This window comes from Oncorhynchus keta, chromosome 27 (assembly GCF_023373465.1).
Source record: "Oncorhynchus keta strain PuntledgeMale-10-30-2019 chromosome 27, Oket_V2, whole genome shotgun sequence".
NCBI classification, from domain to species: domain Eukaryota; kingdom Metazoa; phylum Chordata; class Actinopteri; order Salmoniformes; family Salmonidae; genus Oncorhynchus; species Oncorhynchus keta.
In genome coordinates this window covers 32,165,416-32,185,986 of record NC_068447.1, presented here as the reverse complement: position 1 = coordinate 32,185,986, position 20,571 = coordinate 32,165,416, and the positions used below count along the sequence as shown (strand labels likewise).

Genomic DNA, 20,571 nt, shown 5'->3' with positions numbered 1-20,571 from the left:
TTAAAGCAAAGGGAGCACTTGTAAGAGCTAGGTTCTCCATGCTCAAGGAGATGGATGCTCCCAGCTCCTTCTTCTTTGGTTTGGAAAGACAGAGCAGTGAAGCCAAGGGTATGCATTGTCTACGGCTGTCTGATGGGCGGGTGACCTCTGTGGTGGGGGAGATGCGGGAGCGGACTGTGGAGTTTTATACTGAATTGTATAGGGCAGAAATGTGTGATCCTATGTGTGCTCAGGTCTTGTTCGCAGGACTCCCTAAGCTCTCTCGGGCACAGAGGGATGAAATGGACATTCCTCTGTTGTCACATGAACTGGCAGAGGCAGTAACTCCAGATGTCCCCGGTCGTGCACCCGGGGTTGATGGACTTCCAGTGGAATTTTACAAAAAATTCTGGGGAACAATTGGACAGGATTTCTTTTGCGTGTTGCGAGAATGCGTCGGGATAGGAGAGTTGCCGATGAGCTGCCGTCGGGCGGCTCTGACTCTCCTGCCAAAAGAAGGGGACTTGTGTGAACTTAAGAACTGGAGGCCTGTGGCATTACTCTGTGCGGACTACAAGATTTTTGCCAAGGTCCTCTCTAACAGACTGAAGTCCCATCTGGACTCTATAATACACAAGGACCAGACATATTGTGTACCGGGACGCTCAATCACGGACAACTTGTTCTTGATTAGGGACATGTTGGACTTGTCGAGAGGTTCTAATGTGAACTTTGGACTGGTCTCTTTAGATCAAGAGAAGGCTTTTGATAGAGTGGATCATGAGTATCTGTTTAATGTGATGTCTGTGTTTGGGTTTGGGAAGAGTTTTGTGACCTGTGTGAAGCTGTTGTATGCTGGGGCGTCATGTATGGTTAAGGTGGGAGGGGGCTCAGTAGGCCAGTCTGGGTGAGACGGGGCATTAGACAAGGATGCCCTCTATCTGGGCAGCTGTACACACTAGCCATTGAGCCTTTTTTAGGACTGCTACGCAGGAGACTGCAGGGAGTGTGCTGGACAGGCATGGATGTGGTGACAGGAATTGCAGTCTCAGCATATGCAGATGATGTTTCTGTGATGGTCAGGGATGGGCAAGATATGCAGGAACTAGAGACCAGTCTGAAGGTGTATGAGGGAGCTTCATCAGCTAAGGTAAACTGGGGAAAGAGCAAAGCTCTGTTATGTGGGGCATGGGGGGATAGGGCTCCTCCTCTGCTTCCAGGGGGTTTGCAGTGGGGTTGTGAAGGGCTTAAAGTGTTGGGGGTGTACCTGGGCTCGGATGAGGTGGGTCAGCAAGAACTGGGAGGGGCTGACACAGGCAGTGGTGTCAAGACTGGCCAGGTGGAGGTGGCTCCTGTCCCAAGTGTCATATAGAGGGAGGATGCTGATAATCAACAACCTGGTGGCATCTTCCTTGTGGCATAAACTGGCTGTCCTCAACCCCCCCCGCTGGTCTGCTTGCAGACCTGCAACGCAAGCTGGTGGACTTTTTTTGGTCGGGACATCACTGGCTGAAGGCAGCAGTTTTGTACATGACCGTCCACGAAGGAGGACAGGGCCTGGTGGAACTGGAGAGCAGGATGGCTGCTTTCCGACTAAAGGCGGTGCAGAGACTGCTGTACCACACTGATGTTGGCTGGAAGGAACCAGCATGCGCGCTGCTGAGGAGAGCTGGCGGATTAGGGTTGGACCGGCAGCTGTTCCTCATGAAGCTGGAGAGGCTGAGTACAGCAGGTCTCTCAGAGTTTTACTCTGCGGTGCTGAGGGCCTGGCAGCTGCTAAGGCCCACACGAGAAGGGAGTGTGGAGCCTGGGCAGTGGGTGTGGGAGGAGCCCATCTTCCACAACCCAGCCATCCCTTTGAGATCGGTTCAGTCGGCCGCCCTGCAGAGGCAACTGATGGCAGGGGGTTTACAAAGGCTGGGTGACCTGAGACTGCTGGGAGAGGAGGGGTGGAAAACCCCGGAGGTCTTGGCGCAACAAACAGGAATAACGTCTCTTAGGCTGCTGGAGAGATTCCTGGAGGAGGTCCAGGAGGCACTGTCTGAGCCGGTAAGGGGGGTGTTTGAGAGGCCAAAGGGAGAGGGGCCACCAATGTTCCCGCCACTGCAGGTGACGGCAGAGACTGGAGACTGGCAAGGGGGTCTGGAGGACTTGTTAGATTTTAACACTCCGAGCCTGGGGGAGTTTGAGGGGGTGGGAGGTAAAGCCCTCTACAACCTCTGCGTTAAGGTGAGGAGCATTAGAAGCCTAACAGGAGTGAAGGCACATCAGTGGCAGGGGGTATGTGGGGCGGAGAGTATGGTGGGTTTTAGATGGAGGGCGCTATACAAACCCCCAGTACCAAAGAGGTCAGGGGACCTCCAGTGGAGGGTTCTTCATGGAGCCCTGGCCACTAACAGCTGGTTGGCACGGGTTGATCCGGGAATTGGGCAGGGGTGTCCTTTCTGTCAAATGAAAGAAACTGTAATTCATGTGTTTTCTGTGTGCACCAGGTTAATGCCATTAATGTCTCTGTTGGAATGTCTGTGTGACAGGTTGGGGGTGGTTTTTGCTGTTGGGATGTTTATAATGGGATACAGGTATTCGAGTAAGGAGAAAAAAATGTGTTTTGTTGAATTTTCTGTTTGCTCAGGCAAAGTTAGCTATTTGGCTAACAAGGAGGAACAGGGTCAAAGGTGGGGGGATAACAGACCCTTTACTACTGTTTCATGGGATGGTCTCTGCGCGCCTTAGGGTTGAGTTTGAGTTCTATAAAATGATCAAATGTGTGGAGATGTTTGAGGAGATATGGTGTGTTGGGGGGGCTGTCTGTATTGCTGGGGAAGATGTTTTGGATATCGGTTGTAGGAGAGGGTTTTTGTGTATTTTTATTTATTTATTTATTTTTTATTTATTTTAGGAGTGGGGGGGTGAGTTTTAAATGAATTAAGAATGTTTCAATAAAGCAAGACCAAAAGTCAAAGTCTCTCTCTCTCTCTCTCTCTCTCTCTCTCTCTCTCTCTCTCTCTCTCTCTCTCTCTCTCTCTCTCTCTCTTTCTCTCTCTCTCTCTCTCTCTCTCTTTCTCTCTCCCTTTCCCTCTTTCTTTTTCTCTCTCCCTCTTTCTCTCTCTCTCTCTCTCTCTCTCTCTCTCTCTCTCTCTCTCTCTCTCTCTCTCTCTCTCTCTCTCTCTCTCACACCACTAAGAGGAAATTATATGGATTAACATTCTGTTCTGTTACTGTAAAACCAATGCTCTCTCTCCCTGCAAAGCTGGTCTATAAACGTGGCTAAGTGTCTAGTCTCAGGAAAGACAATTTGTAACGCGTTCATACAGGGTGGTGGAGGGGCCGGTCTGTGGGGAGCTGTTTTTTTGGGGGAAAAGGTGTGTGAAGAAATGAGTTAAATCTCTAAGGGGAGAGAATATAGAAAATAGGGGAGGTGAGAGGCGACACGTACAATTGAGGTTTTGTGGTGTCAAAATGATGGACAAAATGCTGGACTAAATGTTATCTGTCAGACAGCCTGTTATTTCCCCTGATCTGAGCTGTTATCCAACCAAACCAAACACATACACTATCCTCCCAGCACTGATATGTTCTCCTTTTGGTGCATAGGTTACCATGGTAACATTGAATAGTCCATATCAATAGGCTTGTTACACACAGATGCCATTATTTTATGTTGCACAATGCCAAGGTCACCATTTGTCCTTTCATTTGATGGACTCTTTGTGCACCATAGTCGATAATGGAACGAGTTCAGTTGAACCTAAAATGTATATAAAACGACGAGTTTCAATGGAGGGGGGATTTTGGGTGGCAAGGAAAATGTCGCAACATTTTGAAATAATGTGTAAGTAAGTCATATAGATTTATTGCATTATCAGTCTTATCGCCAAGTCACACTCAACATTTACAGAATCTGTTTGCCCGGTGATATTCCAAAATACCTTTCTCATAGTTGGGTGTCCACCAGCATCGTAACTAAGTCCCCCAATGTAATGATTAACATTAGCAAATCAAATGTATATCAATCAACATCTGCCTGACAGTCGACAGACAAAGGAGCACATTATATCCAACCAGGCAGAACATTGCTTGAGGAGGCCGCACTTGAGAAACCCATCAGGATAAATGAATAAACAAACAAACAAACAAACATCGAAACAAACAAATGTGTTTCCGCCGTGCAGGGTGGTCATGGTTACGGGTCTGTAGGTCTGGTAGAAGTCTGTCTGTCTGCAGCCAGTCTCCAACAACGTGATGGACTCATTTCAGAACTGGGCTTAGTCAAACATTCAAGTCCCTGATAAGACGGCTATGCCCAAAACATGATCAAACATTCCGTCCTTATGGAGTTCCTACATGCACTAACTCTACGCTGAGTGTACAAAACATTAGGAACACCTTCCTAATAATGAGTTGCACCCCCTTTGCCCTCACAACCTCAATTCGGTGGGGCATGGACTCTACAAGGTGTCGAAAGCATTCCACAGGGATGCTGGCCCATGTTGACTCCAATGCTTCCCACAGTTGTGTCAAGTTGCCTGGAGGTCTTTTGGGTGGTGGACCATTCTTAATACACACAGAAAACTGTTGAGCGTGAAAAACTCAGCAGTGTTACACACTCAAACCAGTGCGCATGGCTCCAACTGTACTACCATACCCCGTTCAAAGACACTTCGATATTTTGTCTTGCCCATTCACCCTCTGAGTGGCACACATCCACAATCCACAATGTTTCAATTGTATCAAGGCTTAAAAATCCTTCTTTAACCTGTCTCCTCCCCTTTGTCTACACTGATTGAAGTGGACTTACAGTGCCTTGCGAAAGTATTCGGCCCCCTTGAACTTTGCAACCTTTTGCCATATTTCAGGCTTCAAACATAAATATATAAAACTGTATATTTTTGTGAAGAATCAACAACAAGTGGGACACAATCATGAAGTGGAACGACATTTATTGGATATTTAAAACGTTTTTTAACAAATCAAAAATTATGCAGCCCCTTTACTTTCAGTGCAGCAAACTCTCTCCAGAAGTTCAGTGAGGATCTCTGAATGATCCAATGTTGACCTAAATGACTAATGATGATAAATACAATCCACCTGTGTGTAATCAAGTCTCCGTATAAATGCACCTGCACTGTGATAGTCTTAGAGGTCCGTTAAAATCATGATTGTGTCCCACTTGTTGTTGATTCTTCACAAAAAAATACAGTTTTATATCTTTATGTTTGAAGCCTGAAATGTGGCAAAAAGTCGCAAAGTTCAAGGGGGCCGAATACTTTCGCAAGGCACTGTAACAAGTGACGTCAATAAGGGATCACAGCTTTCACCTGGATTCACCTGGTCAGTCTGTGTCCTGGGAAGTTCCTAATGTTTTGTACACTCAGGGTATATTATAACACCCACTGGGGGAATGAAACACTTCTGCTATTTGTCCTTGTCCAATTCATAACCATTAGAGCAGCTGTGGCTGTGGAGATGAAAACATGGAGATGGAGATTAGTCTTTATTAGCTGATTATTACAAGAAGCATCGAGAGTAAGGTCATGTATATCTCTGTTCTCCGCCTGTCACCCACATTTCCTGCTCTGGAGGGTGAAATGTAGGCCTAGTGTACTTCCTTAGATTAAGATATTACACATTAGGCTTGCTTTGGTTAACACCAGTTAATACCGGTTGTCAAAGTCGATGATGTATTTGTGGCTCTATGTCTGATAAAGTATCTGTTCATGGTAAAAACCTGGAAAGTAAAAGCTACTACTCAGTCCTAATTTCTGTATTCATGCGTTTAGACAGGCATCCTCAGTGCCTCCTCTCTCTCTCCTCCACATCTGCCAAGCATAATTCCTTCCTTCCCTTGAATTTACAGTCTGTCTCATCTGACTGTCAGGTGGGTTTTTTCCTCCGCCCTGTCCCGTCTCTCTGGTGTTGTGAAAGCATTTTTGCTGTGAGTACACACAGGCACGCGCACACACACACACACACACACACACACGAATGCACACACACACACGAATACACACACACACACACACGAATACACACACACACGAATACACACACACACACATACACACACACACACACACACACACACACACACACACACACACACACACACACACACACACACACACACACACACACACACACACACACACACACTAGAGGGCGTGCATCCAACAGGGTCATGGTAAGCTGCAGCAGCACTACAGTAAATAGACTGTAAACAAGCAAGGGAGGATGAGACCGGACCAGCACAAGCTCTAGCTCTCAGCCCTGCTGAAGTTTGTCTTTCTCCATCCCCAGTGTCACTACTGAGACCGGACCAGCACAAGCTCTAGCTCTCAGCCCTGCTGAAGTTTGTCTTTCTCCATCCCCAGTGTCACTACTGAGACCGGACCAGCACAAGCTCTAGCTCTCAGCCCTGCTGAAGTTTGTCTTTCTCCATCCCCAGTGTCACTACTGAGACCGGACCAGCACAAGCTCTAGCTCTCAGCCCTGCTGAAGTTTGTCTTTCTCCATCCCCAGTGTCACTACTGAGACCGGACCAGCACAAGCTCTAGCTCTCAGCCCTGCTGAAGTTTGTCTTTCTCCATCCCCAGTGTCACTACTGAGACCGGACCAGCACAAGCTCTAGCTCTCAGCCCTGCTGAAGTTTGTCTTTCTCCATCCCCAGTGTCACTACTGAGACCGGACCAGCACAAGCTCTAGCTCTCAGCCCTGCTGAAGTTTGTCTTTCTCCATCCCCAGTGTCACTACTGAGACCGGACCAGCACAAGCTCTAGCTCTCAGCCCTGCTGAAGTTTGTCTTTCTCCATCCCCAGTGTCACTACTGAGACCGGACCAGCACAAGCTCTAGCTCTCAGCCCTGCTGAAGTTTGTCTTTCTCCATCCCCAGTGTCACTACTGAGACCGGACCAGCACAAGCTCTAGCTCTCAGCCCTGCTGAAGTTTGTCTTTCTCCATCCCCAGTGTCACTACTGAGACCGGACCAGCACAAGCTCTAGCTCTCAGCCCTGCTGAAGTTTGTCTTTCTCCATCCCCAGTGTCACTACTGAGACCGGACCAGCACAAGCTCTAGCTCTCAGCCCTGCTGAAGTTTGTCTTTCTCCATCCCCAGTGTCACTACTGAGAACAGCCCAGCCAACTCCACCACTACTGCAGCCAGCCTTACGGAATGGGACTGACATCTGTGGCTGTACCATTAACACGAGAAGTGCTGGGCCTGGAGGGACCCTACTTGAAGCCAATGACGCGTCTTTTGGAGGTCAACGTTCTAACAGTCTAATAAATAAATGTCATATGCTATTGGAAAAAGACTCCTTTGGTTATGTTTAAGAATATAAAATATAATACAACATCAAAGCATTTCCATTAGTTTGTGTAGGCTGTAGACTGTATGTAAAAACGAAAACCACTAAAAAGCCAACAATTCAAGTGTTAAATCGATCACAAAATAATCTCTTCTAATTTTGTTTAAGAAATAGTATGGTAATAAGAAAATGTATTTCAAACGAGAGAATAGCACATTTGAAGTGTTATTTTGTTACCAGTATTTGCTTAGTAGTCTGAGCGCCGTGCTTCGCCGTGCTTCGCCGTGTGGGGAACACCAGTTCTTCTTGGAAAAGGGGATATTTTGAAATAGAGCTCACATCACCTGTTTTACAAACTGCTCTTTCTGATACTAAACAGAAATCATGTGCATGTGATTCTGTAGGAGGATTCCAAAAAGTGACTTTTTGTCACTCTGTTTCCCTGCTTGAATTGATAATATTGTCACTCATCAGACTATTGTGAATTGAATCTTGTCCTCAGGCTAACTCTATTATTATACGTATGTGTTCAATTAGTTTCGATATAGTTTAGGTGTAGTTTTGGTGGGCCATCATCAGCTGGGCAGGCTGACTGGCGGTGAATTACTGGCGGTGAATTACCAACGGTGAATTACTGGCGGTGAATTACTAACGGTGAGTTACTAACGGTGAATTACTGGCTGTGAATTACTGGTGGTGAATTACTAACGGGGAATTACTAACGGTGAATTACTGGCTGTGAATTACTGGCGGTGAATTACTAACGGGGAATTACTAACGGTGAATTACTGGCGGTGAATTACTAACGGTGAATTACTGGCGGTGAATTACTGGCGGTGGATTACTAACGGTGAATTACTGGCGGTGAATTACTGGCGGTGAATTACTAACGGTGAATTACTAATGGTGAATTACTGGCGGTGAATTACTAACGGTGAATTACTAACGGTGAATTACTGGCGGTGAATTACTAACGGTGAATTACTGGCGGTGAATTACTAACGGTGAATTACTAACGGTGAATTACTGGCGGTGAATTACTAACGGTGAATTACTGGCGGTGAATTACTAACGGTGAATTACTAACGGTGAATTACTGGCGGTGAATTACTGGCGGTGAATTACTAACGGTGAATTACTGGCGGTGAATTACTAACGGTGAATTACTGGCGGTGAATTACTAACGGTGAATTACTGGCGGTGAATTACTAACGGTGAATTACTGGCGGTGAATTACTAACGGTGAATTACTGGTGGTGAATTACTAACGGTGAATTACTAACGGTGAATTACTAACTGTGAATTACTAACGGTGAATTACTGGCGGTGAATTACTAATGGTGAATTACTGGCGGTGAATTACTAACGGTGAATTACTGGCGGTGAATTACTGGCGGTGAATTACTAACGGTGAATTACTGGTGGTGAATTACTAACGGTGAATTACTAACGGTGAATTACTGGCGGTGAATTACTGGCGGTGAATTACTAACGGTGAATTACTAACGGTGAATTACTGGCGGTGAATTACTAACGGTGAATTACTAACGGTGAATTACTGGCGGTGAATTACTGGCGGTGAATTACTAACGGTGAATTACTGGCGGTGAATTACTAACGGTGAATTACTGGCGGTGAATTACTGGAGGTGAATTACTAATGGTGAATTACTGGCGGTGAATGACGGCCAGGGAGGAAAAATGACATGACCTCTTAAAACCGCTTATAACACAAATTATGTTTGTGATATTTCAGTTATTTCAACATGCGTTTGTTACAGATGTAGGATCTTAATTTGAGCCAGTTTGCTATAGCAACAGGAAATGTGAATTATCATGTGGATTATGATGGTTCTATATCTGGTTCTCCCCGGCGCTGCCTCGTGCTCAGGGATCCAAGCCTGCCACTGATCTGCACCTACTTTAATTATTCAAAGTGTATTCAATCTTCATTTCCAGATGCCACAATGTCTGTCCTCCTAATGGAGGCTGGGGATGAATTTTACATAGAAGAGTTGAGATCCTGGTGACAGCTTCTTCATGTGGGGTTTGGTCCAATGACACCATCAGGGCCAGCTCCACTTCCTGTATTTTCTCTTGAATAATTCCTACTCATCTAATGCTGCTGTCCTAGTTCTCCCCTTCAGAGAAAGTACTGACTGTAGAACTCCCCTTGCAGCATCAGCATAATACGAGATCAGTGATCATGTTTCATGTTTGGGGCAAAGCTAGTTTTTTTACAGTTTGTACAATATTATTAATGCTATAAACTGCACTAAAGTATGATTAGCCAAGTCGTCAGTATCTGTGATTCCGTAGCAGATTTCTCCCAGGAGTTTTTGAACGGGCGTATTTCCTCTCCGCAGCGTCATTCCGGGTTAGGGTTTGGCCGGGGTAGGCCGTCATTGTAAATAAGAATTTGTTCTTAACTGACTTGCCCAGTTAAATAAAGGTTCAATAAAAAAGAAAGAAAGAAAGAAAGCTCTCTGGGCTCTCCCTACTCTCCGTGCTCCATCACAGGAGGGCCCAGGAGTGGGCGGACACTCCAAAATGCCTTTTCATGGTTCAAAGTAGCTTTCATTTAACCGCTGAGCTCTTCTGATAGCCTCATGATGTCTTATCTAGCACAGTTCTAACACTGTCTCACCACAGGACTAGACCTTGGGGACTTACTTCATACAACCCAATGACTGTTACTCTTTGCGACTTTTGTCATAGTAATATAATTACGAGGTTAAATAATATAGTTCTGTACAGACGTACCTGTAAATTGGTTGATTATGGTTGTTTATTGCAATGTGATCTTATGGTGCTAAACACAACCCAATATCAATTGTCTGAGCTCAGTGTTTCCTAGCATCAAGTCTGTGCGTTGATCTGGTGTTGCTTATCACATGTATTCATGTCTCTGCATACAGCCCAGATACAGTGGCACAGAAACAGACAGGACCATCTCTGATAAAAACAAAGCCCAGAGCTCCATTGTGTTTGACTCTAAACAGCTCAGCTCTGTCCAAATGAAGAGGCCAGCGGGGAACTATTGGATTCGGCAGGGAGCGGCCCGACAGGCCTGAAATCACTGAGAAGTCTTGATGGATATGATATGCTGCTCGCTGGCCCTCTTGACCTGTCTGCACAGTATTCTTAGGAGAGATCTATGGGGACGTGTATTGGCTCGCATGAAACCCAGCAAACCCAGCAAAGTGAGATCATATTATTCAGCGTCTGTCTGTCCTAGTCTCCCTCGGGAGATGTAGTCATCAGAGCCCTTTTTCCTCTTCCTCTTTCTCTCTCATTCCACTCTGTTTGTTGGGTTGGTGTGCTCAACGGTCGATGTGGGCCCTGCTCCTTGCCAGGGGGCCAGTTCACTGGGCTGTATCGGTAATCCATAAGGGCGCTCGGCAACTCTACTCGCCCCACCTCGCCTCGCCCCACCTCGCCTCGCCCCACCGCACACCCTTCTGTCAATCACAAAGCTACTCATCTATCAAACCCCCTTGTCGCCAGCAGTGACACCCCATTCTTCATGGTGGATTGGGATTGATCAGGGTGCCTGGAGGAGGTTCCCAAGAGGTCACAGCCAGCAGCCCACAGAGACCTCAGCATCCCATGATGACATCACCTCATTACTGTAGGGTCATGCAGGGCCAATGGGAGATCAATGAGAAATCATCTGCATGAGCAACTAGGAAGACCCTCATTCCTCACTCTCCATGGCCTACAAGCCCTACCCTCTCCCTCTGCTAGTGTTTTTAGAAGAATCAGAGTTCATCCCCGTTGTATCAGTCTTCATCTCTCTCTCCCTCTCTCTCTCTCGCTCTCTCTCGCTCTCTCTCTCTCGCTCTCTCTCTCGCACTCTCTCTCTCACTATCTCTTTCTCTCTCTCTCTCTCTCTCTCTCTCTCTCTCTCTCTCTCTCTCTCTCTCTCTCTCGCTCTCTCTCTCTCTCGTTCTGCTGTTTGTTATGTGAGCCCTGCTTAATGTTCTCAGACTGCCACCTCGGCAGTGTTGCATGGCTTGCTGAGAGGGGATGGCTGGATGCTAACAGAAATCTGTTGCCAGAGGGGGCATGGCTGGAGGCTGCGTTTCAGCAAAACAAACACCATGGAGACGAGCAAGCCATACAGAGCTGCCAGGGCTAAGCTAGCGCTAACAGGAGGATATGGGGGAAGTCGAGATGAGTCTGGAGCCAGAAACTCATCTTTATCTGCTGCTGGCCGACTCCTTATGCCTTCTTCCTGTTTGCCCTCAAGACGGGTTTCTCTGCAGCGCTCCGGCTCCCAACCCCAGGGTTAGACTGGGGTTTTGGAGCAGAGACAGCTGTAAGCTCTGCCTGTCTCTCTCTCTCTCTCTCTCTCTCTCTCTCCCTCTCTCTCTCTCTCTCTCTCTCTCTCTCTCTCTCTCTCTCTCTCTCTCTCTCTCTCTCTCCCAGAGATCCAGCCTCGTCTTTCCCCCAAGGGGTGGATGGTAACACAAATAATCAGCCAAACACTCTCCCCTTTGGTGAACCCCTGACTCTCCTCCTAACTCTCATTCCCACCTTAATAAACGTCTGTGTGACTTCCAGGGCTGTATCTCACCTCTGCCTGACTCCCAGCACCAGGGGAGAGAGGGGGAAGAGGGGGGAGAGCTAACCTAACCAGGAGCCCCAGCTCACACCCGCCTCTCTCTCTCTCTCTCTCTCTCTCTCTCTCTCTCTCTCTCTCTCTCTCTCTCTCTCTCTTTCTCTCTCTTTCTCTCTCTTTCTCCTTCTCTCACTTTCTAAGGAAATAAAGGAGTGAAAAATAAAAGAGAGAGACCCCTTCAGGGGAATTCCCTTGGTAAACCATTGTTCCATTATATTCCGCAAGAGTGCAATCTGATACTTTTAACTCTGTTTTGACACCTGTCTGGTAATTAAATAGTTTAGATTTTTTCTTCACCACGTTTTAGTTCCTCACCTTATTATCTCTCTCTCTTCCCTCAAGTTGTGTTCATCATCAGTTCCCTTCTGAACCTGGCGGGTCTTTGTCTCCTGGCTCTGGCTGATGGTTGATGGATTTGGCTGGGTTGGGTGCTGAGAGCTGCAGCATGTGGTTCTGGCTTGTCCCACACTGCTGATCCAGCACGCTTTGTGTCTACGACCCTCCAATCCACGCCAATGCACTAGACCCCTGGGGTTTCTGCAGCAGGCGGGTGGGCCGTGTGTTGGCAGAGGTGGGGCCAGAGTGTGGTCCAGACTGAGGACTTAGCAATCTGTCTGTCTTTGTCTCTGCACTGTCTGACCAGAGACACATGTCTTACATACCATAGTAGGAGGCTGTGGTCTGACCCAGATAATGGGCGATAGCAGCGTTCCACCACTGGTTGGGTGGGAAGACTGTTTGACTTCTTTGTCCTAGAGACAGACTGGTAAACACATAAATGTGTGCACACATACACACACACACACACACACACACACACACACACACACACACACACACACACACACACACACACACACACACACACACACACACACACACACACACACACACACACACACACACACATACATACACACAACACACACACACACACACACACACACACACACACACACACACACACACACACACACACACACACACACACACACACACATACATGTACACACAAACACACATACACAGTCCCTATCAGAGGCTGGAGGCAGTTCATTAAGCGTGTTGTTTCCGCTTGTCTGTTCCTCACCTGTGTGCTCTGAATACTAAAGCAAATGGCTGCCTGGCCACCAGCACAACGTCTCGTTCAGACTCAGCGCAGCCCCAGTGGAATTGATCATCCTCTCTCCACGCCGCTTTAGAATTGGGGATTCATTCACAAACCCCATTATTCTTGTTTGGCTATTTGGGTTTGTGCCTATCGGGAGGAGAATAGGTATCACCCAATTCCATTAAGTCCAATGATTTTTTTGGCCCGCTGTCTTTCTGATTCAAATTGCAATTTCAAGTCATTACCTGCACTTAATTTAACGCTGGTTTAGCAAAGCACAAACTGATTTACAAATGAGCCTGCAGACCAGGGAGATGATGTTGAGCTAATAATGATTAAAGAGACCAAAGTTACCATGAATATTTTGGGAGTATTGCCTTCCGAGAATATTACCGTACCTGATAGTGTTTATTTAAGGTAATATGGACCTCAGAGTTCCTTATCCTCAGTAGTTAAGGATAGTCTTCAGCTATTGGCTAATAGTTCCCTATTGTCTTGAGGCGACTCCTATACATTTCTTCTAGCTTAGCTATCAAGAGTCTTCCATTGTCTCATACGTAGTCATTGAGGACAAAGACAGGTCTGTCCAGATTCACAGGGAAATTGCATAATCATATATTTATTCAGGAGAGGAGTTGGTGGTGAGGAGCAGAGGAAAGGAGGCAAGAGGAGAGGTGAGTAGGGGAGGGAAGAAGGTAGAAGAGAGGAGAAAAGAGGAGAGGTTAGTAGGGGAGGGAAGAAGGTAGAAGAGAGGAGAGGTGAGTAGGGGAGGGAAGAAGGTAGAAGAGAGGAGAGGTGAGTAGGGGAGGGAAGAAGGTAGAAGAGAGGAGAAAAGATGAAAGGTGAGTAGGGGAGGGAAGAAGGTAGAAGAGAGGAGAAAAGAGGAGAGGTGAGTAGGGGAGGGAAGAAGGTAGAAGAGAGGAGAAAAGAGGAGAGGTGAGTAGGGGAGGGAAGAAGGTAGAAGAGAGGAGAAAAGAGGAGAGGTGAGTAGGGGAGGGAAGAAGGTAGAAGAGAGGAGAAAAGAGGAGAGGTGAGTAGGGGAGGGAAGAAGGTAGAAGAGAGGAGAAAAGAGGAGAGGTGAGTAGGGGAGAAAAGAGGAGGGGGAGGGAAGAAGGTGAGAAGGGAAGAGGTAGAAGAGAGGAGAAAAGAGGAGAGTGAGTAGGGGAGGGAGGGAAGAAGGTAGAAGAGAGGAGAAAAGAGAGAGGAGGTGAGTAGGGGAGGGAAGAAGGTAGAAGAGAGGAGAAAAGAGGAGAGGTGAGTAGGGGAGGGAAGAAGGTAGAAGAGAGGAGAAAAGAGGAGAGGTGAGTAGGGGATGAAAGAAGGTAGAAGAGAGGAGAAAAGAGGAGAGGTGAGTAGGGCAGGGAAGAAGGTAGAAGAGAGGAGAAAAGAGGAGAGGTGAGTAGGGGAGGGAAGAAGGTAGAAGAGAGGAGAAAAGAGGAGAGGTGAGTAGGGGAGGGAAGAAGGTAGAAGAGAGGAGAAAAGAGGAGAGGTGAGTAGGGGAGGGAAGAAGGTAGAAGAGAGGAGAAAAGAGGAGAGGTGAGTAGGGGAGGGAAGAAGGTAGAAGAGAGGAGAAAAGAGGAGAGGTGAGTAGGGGAGGGAAGAAGGTAGAAGAGAGGAGAAAAGAGGAGAGGTTAGAAGGGAAGAAGGTAGAAGAGAGGAGAAAAGAGGAGAGGTGAGTAGGGGAGGGAAGAAGGTAGAAGAGAGGAGAAAAGAGTAGAGGTTAGTAGGGGAGGGAAGAAGGTAGAAGAGAGGAGAAAAGAGGAGAGGTGAGTAGGGGAGGGAAGAAGGTAGAAGAGAGGAGAAAAGAGGAGAGGAGGAGCACTGTGGTGGAACACAGTTTAATGGCAGGACAGCAGTGGAAGCTGTCCAATGGAAGCGCCTGGCTGCCTGGTGTCACGGAGACCTGTGTTGGCTTCTGAGAAGGAGTCTGTTTGCACAGCCCAACTCATGATAAGAAGCTTCACTCACACACACAGGAATGATATTCACAGTCCTCAGTATAGAGTATACTAGACACTGGAGTCATCCACTGCAACTGAGAATTAAAATAGCAATTATATTATGTTTGAATTTCCTCAAAAATCTACAAATGTTGATATTGGAATAGTTTTGGCTTAAGGTACAGATTCATGACATATTTTTGTATTTAGGCTTGGCCCTTTGTCTCTTCCTGCTGACCAAGGCCGTCTACTGTTTGGACTTGTTTGTCCAGCATATTGGCGTTGAATAGAAAGAGAAACAACACATTTCATTCACTCCCATTAGCATGGTACTGTTAATGTGTTTGCTATGTAACTGTTTGGAAAGGTAGTATCTTTTCTGTACAGCCTGTCGCTAAATCTTGTGTGGGAGAGGGTGGTGTCTAAAATCAACAAACAGCGAGTGGGACACATGACAATTGTGTCTGTGGTGGCCCGTCTTCCGTTAGTTGCCCCTGTCCTCTCCAGTGCCCCCGTGTTGGGCAGAGAGGGGTCAGGGCCCAGAGAGGAGACAAGACAGCACTTGCTGCTCTTCCCACTGGTCGTCTGGACTGGACTGGCTTTTTGGCCCAGGCGCTGTTGGCGTCCGTACCCACGAACACAGCCCTGCCAAAACCTTTCAATGGCATTAACACTTGAATGGCTTCATTTTGTTTTGTCTCGCTAATCCGTTGGCATGGCAACAAACTATGTGGCCGCTAATCACTTTGCCCCCTCCAAAAATATGCCAGTTTCTCAGAGCAATTAGGCCCATTACATGGCTTTATACAATTATAAATACTGCATTCCTCTTGTCTTCGTCACATTTTGTATCACTCTGTGCTTAAATCCTCACACACTGTGCATCAAGACCACTTTCAAAATCACTAACGCTTTATGGACATTATACCAGCATGCTATACTTACTTTTCTTGTCCAGTAAATCTCCAGTCCACCATTTCCTTACTTTGACCTGCTTACAGAATAGAGGGTGAACCACGGTCTCTTTCTCTGTTCCCAGGAGTGTCCCCAGATCCTGCCATCCACCCAGATCTACATCCCCGTGGGGGTGATGAAGCCCATCACCCTGCTGGCTAAGAACCTGCCTCAGCCCCAGTCTGGACAGAGGAACTATGAGTGTATCTTCCACATCCAGGGAGCCACCTACAGCGTCACCGCCCTGCGCTTCAACAGCACCAGCATCCAGTGTCAGAGGACCTCGGTGAGTACCATACCTGTCCTGTCTTATTCTGCTGTCCTACCACCCCCCCAACCCAACCACCATCCTAGTCATACGGTGTAGTCGTACAGTGTAGTCATACGCAATGCATGCTAAAGGTTGTGTTTGTTTCTGTGTGTTTCTCTCTGTGTGTTCTCTTTCTAATTTGTAAGCATGGAATAGTTTTTTCTCTGCTAGCCAGAGTGGTTCTGTCTTCTTGCTTTTATCTACTTTGGTTTCCCCCCACCTCTCTGCCCTGTTCTTTTCAAATCTCTTAGTATCCCATTTAGTTGTAATAATAGCAGCAGCAGCCGTCCTTAGCCATTATCTGCCTTGCTCCCCTCTCCCCCTCTCTCCCGCTCTCTCTCTCTTTCTCTCTCTCTTTCTCTCTTCGCTCACTCTCCTTTCTCTCTCTCTGTCTCTGTCCGTCTCTCTCTTCTCTCTCTCCATTTCTCTTTTTTTTCCTCCCTCTCTCTGTCTCTCCTTCATTCAGCTGTAGGTTTGTCCAGCTAGCTCGGCCTGGGAGGACAGTGCTGTAACCATTCAGGCTCAATGAAACACAAGGCTGTGTAATCGCTTTAACGGACTGCCATCTGCAGTCATTAACGGGTAGAGTGGGCCTGTGCATCTGACAGCGGTATGACACTCGTCTGCGCAGCTTTATCGATGACCATTATAGAACTCTCCTGTCTCACTTGGGAAACTCTTGGCTCTTCTGAAGGGAAGCTAATTACGCAGCTAAGAGCACGAGGAGAGCTGTCTCACTAAACAGGCCTTTATCGACTGTTTGCTGTGGCAGCCATTTCAAATCAACAGCTTCTGCCCGCTCAGCCAGTGGCATGCCATTTCTCCATTCGATTTTAGCAGCAGACAGAACGGTATTGGTGTGAATGTTGAGCTGCCAAACAATTGGCTACACAGCAAGAGGCCAAGAAAACGTTGTCGCTGTCTAATGGTAACAAACAGCACGACAAGGTGTTGTGGTTAGTACGCATCGCGCGGCAAATGTTTTTTAGACCTGTATTTGTGCTCCCTTTCAAGCCTGTAGGGTGAGGCTAGTCCAACAGTCTCCCAGTCTCTGGATGCCACCTCTGGGTCGTCAGTCAGTCAGTCAGTCAGTCAGTCAGTCAGTCAGGGTGCTGCCTTTCAGCCTGTCGGGCGAGGCTAGTCCAACTGTCTCCCAGTCTCTGGATGCCACCTCTGGGTCGTCAGTCAGTCAGTCAGTCAGGGTGCTGCCTTTCAGCCTGTCGGGCGAGGCTAGTCCAACTGTCTCCCAGTCTCTGGATGCCACCTCTGGGTCGTCAGTCAGTCAGGGTGCTGCCTTTCAGCCTGTAGGGCGAGGCTAGTCCAACTGTCTCCCAGTCTCTGGATGCCACCTCTGGGTCGTCAGTCAGTCAGTCAGTCAGTCAGGGTGCTGCCTTTCAAGCCTGTAGGGCGAGGCTAGTCCAACAGTCTCCCAGTCTGCCTCCCAGTCTCTGGATGCCATCTCTGGGTCGTCAGTCAGTCAGGGTGCTGCCTTTCAGCCTGTAGGGCGAGGCTAGTCCAACAGTCTCCCAGTCTCTGGATGCCACCTCTGGGTCGTCAGTCAGTCAGGGTGCTGCCTTTCAGCCTGTAGGGCGAGGCTAGTCCAACAGTCTCCCAGTCTGCCTCCCAGTCTCTGGATGCCACCTCTGGGTCGTCAGTCAGTCAGTCAGTCAGGGTGCTGCCTTTCAGCCTGTAGGGCGAGGCTAGTCCAACTGTCTCCCAGTCTCTGGATGCCGCCTCTGGGTCGTCAGTCAGTCAGGGTGCTGCCTTTCAGCCTGTAGGGTGAGGCTAGTCCAACTGCCTCCCAGTCTCTTGATTCCGCCTCTGGGTCGTCAGTCAGTCAGGGTGCTCCCTTTCAGCCTGTAGGGTGAGGCTAGTCCAACAGTCTCCCAGTCTGCTTCCCAGTCTCTGGATTCCGCCTCTGGGTCGTCAGTCAGTCAGGGTGCTGCCTTTCAGCCTGTAGGGCGAGGCTAGTCCAACTGTCTCCCAGTCTCTGGATGCCGCCTCTGGGTCGTCAGTCAGTCAGGGTGCTGCCTTTCAGCCTGTAGGGCGAGGCTAGTCCAACTGTCTCCCAGTCTCTGGATGCCACCTCTGGGTCGTCAGTCAGTCAGGGTGCTGCCTTTCAGCCTGTAGGGCGAGGCTAGTCCAACAGTCTCTCAGTCTCTGGATGCCATCTCTGGGTCGTCAGTCAGTCAGGGTGCTGCCTTTCAGCCTGTAGGGCGAGGCTAGTCCAACTGTCTCCCAGTCTCTTGATGCCACCTCTGGGTCGTCAGTCAGTCAGGGTGCTCCCTTTCAGCCTGTAGTGCGAGGCTAGTCCAACAGTCTCCCAGTCTGCCTCCCAGTCTCTGGATGCCACCTCTGGGTCGTCAGTCAGTCAGGGTGCTGCCTTTCAGCCTGTAGGGCGAGGCTAGTCCAACAGTCTCCCAGTCTCTGGATGCCACCTCTGGGTCGTCAGTCAGTCAGGGTGCTGCCTTTCAGCCTGTAGGGCGAGGCTAGTCCAACTGTCTCCCAGTCTCTGGATGCCACCTCTGGGTCGTCAGTCAGTCAGGGTGCTGCCTTTCAGCCTGTAGGGCGAGGCTAGTCCAACTGTCTCCCAGTCTCTGGATGCCACCTCTGGGTCGTCAGTCAGTCAGGGTGCTGCCTTTCAGCCTGTAGGGCGAGGCTAGTCCAACTGTCTCCCAGTCTCTGGATGCCACCTCTGGGTCGTCAGTCAGTCAGGGTGCAGTCAGCCTGTAGGTCGGGCTGCCAACTGTCTCCCAGTCTCTGGATGCCACCTCTGGGCTCAGTCAGTCAGTGCTGCCTTTCAGCCTGTCTGCCTGTCTCCCAGTCTCTGGATGCCATCTCTGGGTCGTCAGTCAGTCAGTCAGTCAGGGTGCTGCCTTTCAGCCTGTAGGGCGAGGCTAGTCCAACAGTCTCCCAGTCTGCCTCCCAGTCTCTGGATGCCACCTCTGGGTCGTCAGTCAGTCAGTCAGTCAGGGTGCTGCCTTTCAGCCTGTAGGGCGAGGCTAGTCCAACTGTCTCCCAGTCTCTGGATGCCGCCTCTGGGTCGTCAGTCAGTCAGTCAGTCAGGGTGCTGCCTTTCAGCCTGTAGGGTGAGGCTAGTCCAACTGCCTCCCAGTCTCTGGATGCCGCCTCTGGGTCGTCAGTCAGTCAGGGTGCTGCCTTTCAGCCTGTAGGGCGAGGCTAGTCCAACAGTCTCCCAGTCTGCCTCCCAGTCTCTGGATGCCACCTCTGGGTCGTCAGTCAGTCAGGGTGCTGCCTTTCAGCCTGTAGGGCGAGGCTAGTCCAACTGTCTCCCAGTCTCTGGATGCCGCCTCTGGGTCGTCAGTCAGTCAGGGTGCTGCCTTTCAGCCTGTAGGGTGAGGCTAGTCCAACTGTCTCCCAGTCTCTTGATTCCGCCTCTGGGTCGTCAGTCAGTCAGGGTGCTCCCTTTCAGCCTGTAGGGTGAGGCTAGTCCAACAGTCTCCCAGTCTGCTTCCCAGTCTCTGGATGCCATCTCTGGGTCGTCAGTCAGTCAGGGTGCTGCCTTTCAGCCTGTAGGGCGAGGCTAGTCCAACTGTCTCCCAGTCTCTGGATGCCGCCTCTGGGTCGTCAGTCAGTCAGGGTGCTGCCTTTCAGCCTGTAGTGCGAGGCTAGTCCAACTGTCTCCCAATGCCACCTCTGGGTCGTCAGTCAGTCAGGGTGCTCCCTTTCAGCCTGTAGGGCAGTCTCTCCAGTCTCTGGATGCCACCTCTGGGTCGTCAGTCAGTCAGGGTGCTGCCTTTCAGCTGTAGGTCGAGGCTAGTCCAACTGTCTCCCAGTCTCTGGATGCCGCCTCTGGGTCGTCAGTCAGTCAGGGTGCTGCCTTTCAGCCTGTAGGGCGAGGCTAGTCCAACAGTCTCCCAGTCTGCCTCCCAGTCTCTGGATGCCACCTCTGGGTCGTCAGTCAGTCATGGTGCTGCCTTTCAGCCTGTAGGGCGAGGCTAGTCCAACTGTCTCCCAGTCTCTGGATGCCACCTCTGGGTCGTCAGTCAGTCAGGGTGCTCCCTTTCAGCCTGTAGGGCGAGGCTAGTCCAACAGTCTCCCAGTCTCTGGATGCCACCTCTGGGTCGTCAGTCAGTCAGGGTGCTGCCTTTCAGCCTGTAGGTCGAGGCTAGTCCAACTGTCTCCCAGTCTCTGGATGCCACCTCTGGGTCGTCAGTCAGTCAGGGTGCTGCCTTTCAGCCTGTAGGGCGAGGCTAGTCCAACTGTCTCCCAGTCTCTGGATGCCACCTCTGGGTCGTCAGTCAGTCAGTCAGTCAGGGTGCTGCCTTTCAGCCTGTAGGGCGAGGCTAGTCCAACTGTCTCCCAGTCTCTGGATGCCGCCTCTGGGTC

General features: G+C 49.1%; 1 protein-coding gene across 1 annotated transcript in view; it reads left to right on the top strand.

Moving 5' to 3' along the window:
* LOC118360306 (plexin-A1-like) overlaps positions 1–20,571 on the top strand; it is a 370,554-nt gene that overhangs the window by 260,856 nt on the left and 89,127 nt on the right. Inside the window, exon 10 of the mRNA XM_052482584.1 lies at positions 15,997–16,197. Coding sequence (XP_052338544.1) covers positions 15,997–16,197 — 201 coding nt within the window. The remainder of the gene's footprint in view (positions 1–15,996; positions 16,198–20,571) is intronic.